The sequence below is a fragment of the Fulmarus glacialis genome, unplaced genomic scaffold (genome assembly GCF_000690835.1).
Source record: "Fulmarus glacialis isolate BGI_N327 unplaced genomic scaffold, ASM69083v1 scaffold30955, whole genome shotgun sequence".
Lineage (NCBI taxonomy): Eukaryota > Metazoa > Chordata > Aves > Procellariiformes > Procellariidae > Fulmarus > Fulmarus glacialis.
Window position 1 is genome coordinate 97928 of NW_009215578.1, and position 2526 is coordinate 100453.

Here is a 2526-nt window from a genome sequence, read left to right on the forward strand (position 1 = left end):
ATGCACTACTGGAATTCTGTGCTGCTTTTCTCTCTGCCTCCCCCCCCCGACAACACTTTTCAAAATGTAACTGATCTTCAATTTGCTAGCTTTAGTTTCCAGCCCCCTGTAACCTGGAAAAAAAATCATGTCCCATATGTCTTTCATGTTGAATACTCACATAATTAAGAGTATCCAAAGTTATCCAATGTCTCCTAGGACAACTGGGTATTTAGCTGTGAACTCTTATTTCATGAGAATGGAATAGAATAAGTGATGTATCACAGAGTAAACAGGTATTGCATGGACAGTCAGAATGACCAAGAGTAGGTTGTTCTTTGTGAATATGGTTAACATATTTAAGACGACCAACATTATACTGACTCAGTAACGTGCTCTTGTATTTTCACTACATGATTTTTATATTTATTGTCCAATAAGATGCATGATATTCTAAACCTTGAATATATGTATATATGTGGCTAGACTCTATACAAGAAAATAATAGTATTAGAAATGGTTAAATATATAACTTCAGTCTTGATGAGTAACATAAGCTTTTATGCACTTCTTGGTTATGCACTAAAGATTGTTGAACGGACATTTTCAAGATAATCATTATGCTTGAAATCAAGTTAAAGGAGCATGAAGTCTACTACTACACGAACGGGATTACAATTACAGTACCACCTGGAAAATGGGTTCATATGAGATTTTTCTATAATTATATTTTAACTAATTAATGTTTCATAGGGAAAAAACAATATCTGAATACAAGGACAATAGACTCATAAGCTTCCATTTCAGGTTTGATTTCAAGTTTGACTGCATCCCTGGATGACAGCATTCAGAAAAAGTTAACAAGTTGGTATTAAAAAAAAAAACCAAAACCTAAAAAAATGCAAATCCAACATCTCCTATGGATCAAACCACCATCTCACAATAACAAAGGTCAGTTGTCACCCATTTCTTAAGTCTCACACTCGAATTTATTTTGATGACAGTTACAGTGACGTATAGCTGACTATGGAGGATTATTGGTAAGTTCTTAAATATCAACTCTGCATCTTGCTCAGCTGGCCAGTAGGAATGCAGAGCACACTGGTAACTCACATTTTTTTCTGAAGTTTAATTAATATACAATGTCAATGGCAAATTTTGTATTCCTGATGAAAATGTGAAGCAGAAATGTCAAGCAACACGGATCAATAATTTGATCAGCCCCACATGTGAACAGAACTCCACAGCAAACTGTAGCTCCTCAGCACAGAATAAAATTACGTATCTCCTTGAAGAAAATTCAGTGACTTTTTTTTTCTAAATGTGCACATGAATGGCAATATCATACATTTTCACCTAATACAAGTATTTTTCTCTGTGTGAAAAGATATTTCTTTCATAGACATTAGTCCTTCTAAAATAAAGCCACTTCATTTGCAAACTAAGAAAACCCTAAGAATGCAAACAGAAATGTGGCAACTTACTCACCTGCATTAGAGCCTGTCAAGTTGTAACGTGCATTCAGCTTTTTAATGATATTTTCATGGATCTGATACCAGTCACTCTCTGTGTTGCACCTAGAAAAATGATAGCCTTCTTAACTCTGAAACAGGAACACAAGTTTTTCAGACCAGCTTCACCACATATCTCTAAACAAATCCTCTTTTGTTCCTGAAACTAATAACACAATAGGAGCTAATAAAGCCCCAAGAAACTGCCTGCCTCAATGGAAAAGGCTAGAGTGCTCTTACCATTTGAGAAAGGCACCATGGAAATATCTGCTTTGTGTGGCAAAGAGTGGGAGAAAGATATGAGCAATTATGCTCAGGAACTCAGCCGTGACCAAGTTCATAATCTGTATAGATCTATCCTTTAGCTAAACCACACAAAAATCTATCTTGTGACACTCAAAAGGAGACACAGGACTCAGAGCCGGTCTTAGCAGACAGTAAAATCTGTGCTGTACACTTCAAAATTATTTAAAACAGGATGTGATCTTCATGAGGTAGTCAGTGAAAGAGCAAATTACATTTCAGTATACATTTAGAAAATAGCTGCTTTTCCATAAGGAAAAACTGACCATGTTCTAATGATCACTTTTCATGGTTTAGACTGGAGTTAGTCTTAGCATCAAATCTGGTTTTGAGCGATGTTTCTTCTTCCATGGTTTTGTTATTTTAAAACAAATAGGCAAGATTAAAAAAAAATAGAATATAATAGGCAGACAAATCTAACAATTTGTTAACCAACAGCAAACACTTATTTGACTTTAATGTCCTGGGAGTCTAAGTAAGAGCCAACCCACATGACCACTGTCACACTAAATTGCTTTTCTGCAGCGCTGATTCCAGCAGCTCTAATTTAGCACAGAGGGGTAACAGAGGAGAGGAGAAAGGCTGCCTGAAAGACTTCCATGCCTTCAAGATTTGAGTGCTAACCCTGGGAGGCGCAGAACTTCCTCATGTGCATGACAATATGTGTCCCAGGCTTATGTACTTAGAACAGACCACTCCACAAAACAGTTCTTACTATAATGTCCAAGGTCAG

General features: G+C 36.3%; 1 protein-coding gene across 1 annotated transcript in view; it reads right to left on the bottom strand.

Annotated features, from left to right (window-relative positions):
• Positions 1-2526, bottom strand: part of DOCK4 (dedicator of cytokinesis 4) — a gene marked incomplete at both ends in the record, with an annotated part of 103565 nt that overhangs the window by 97438 nt on the left and 3601 nt on the right. The window contains one exon of the mRNA XM_009578990.1: positions 1468-1556. Coding sequence (XP_009577285.1) covers positions 1468-1556 — 89 coding nt within the window. The remainder of the gene's footprint in view (positions 1-1467; positions 1557-2526) is intronic.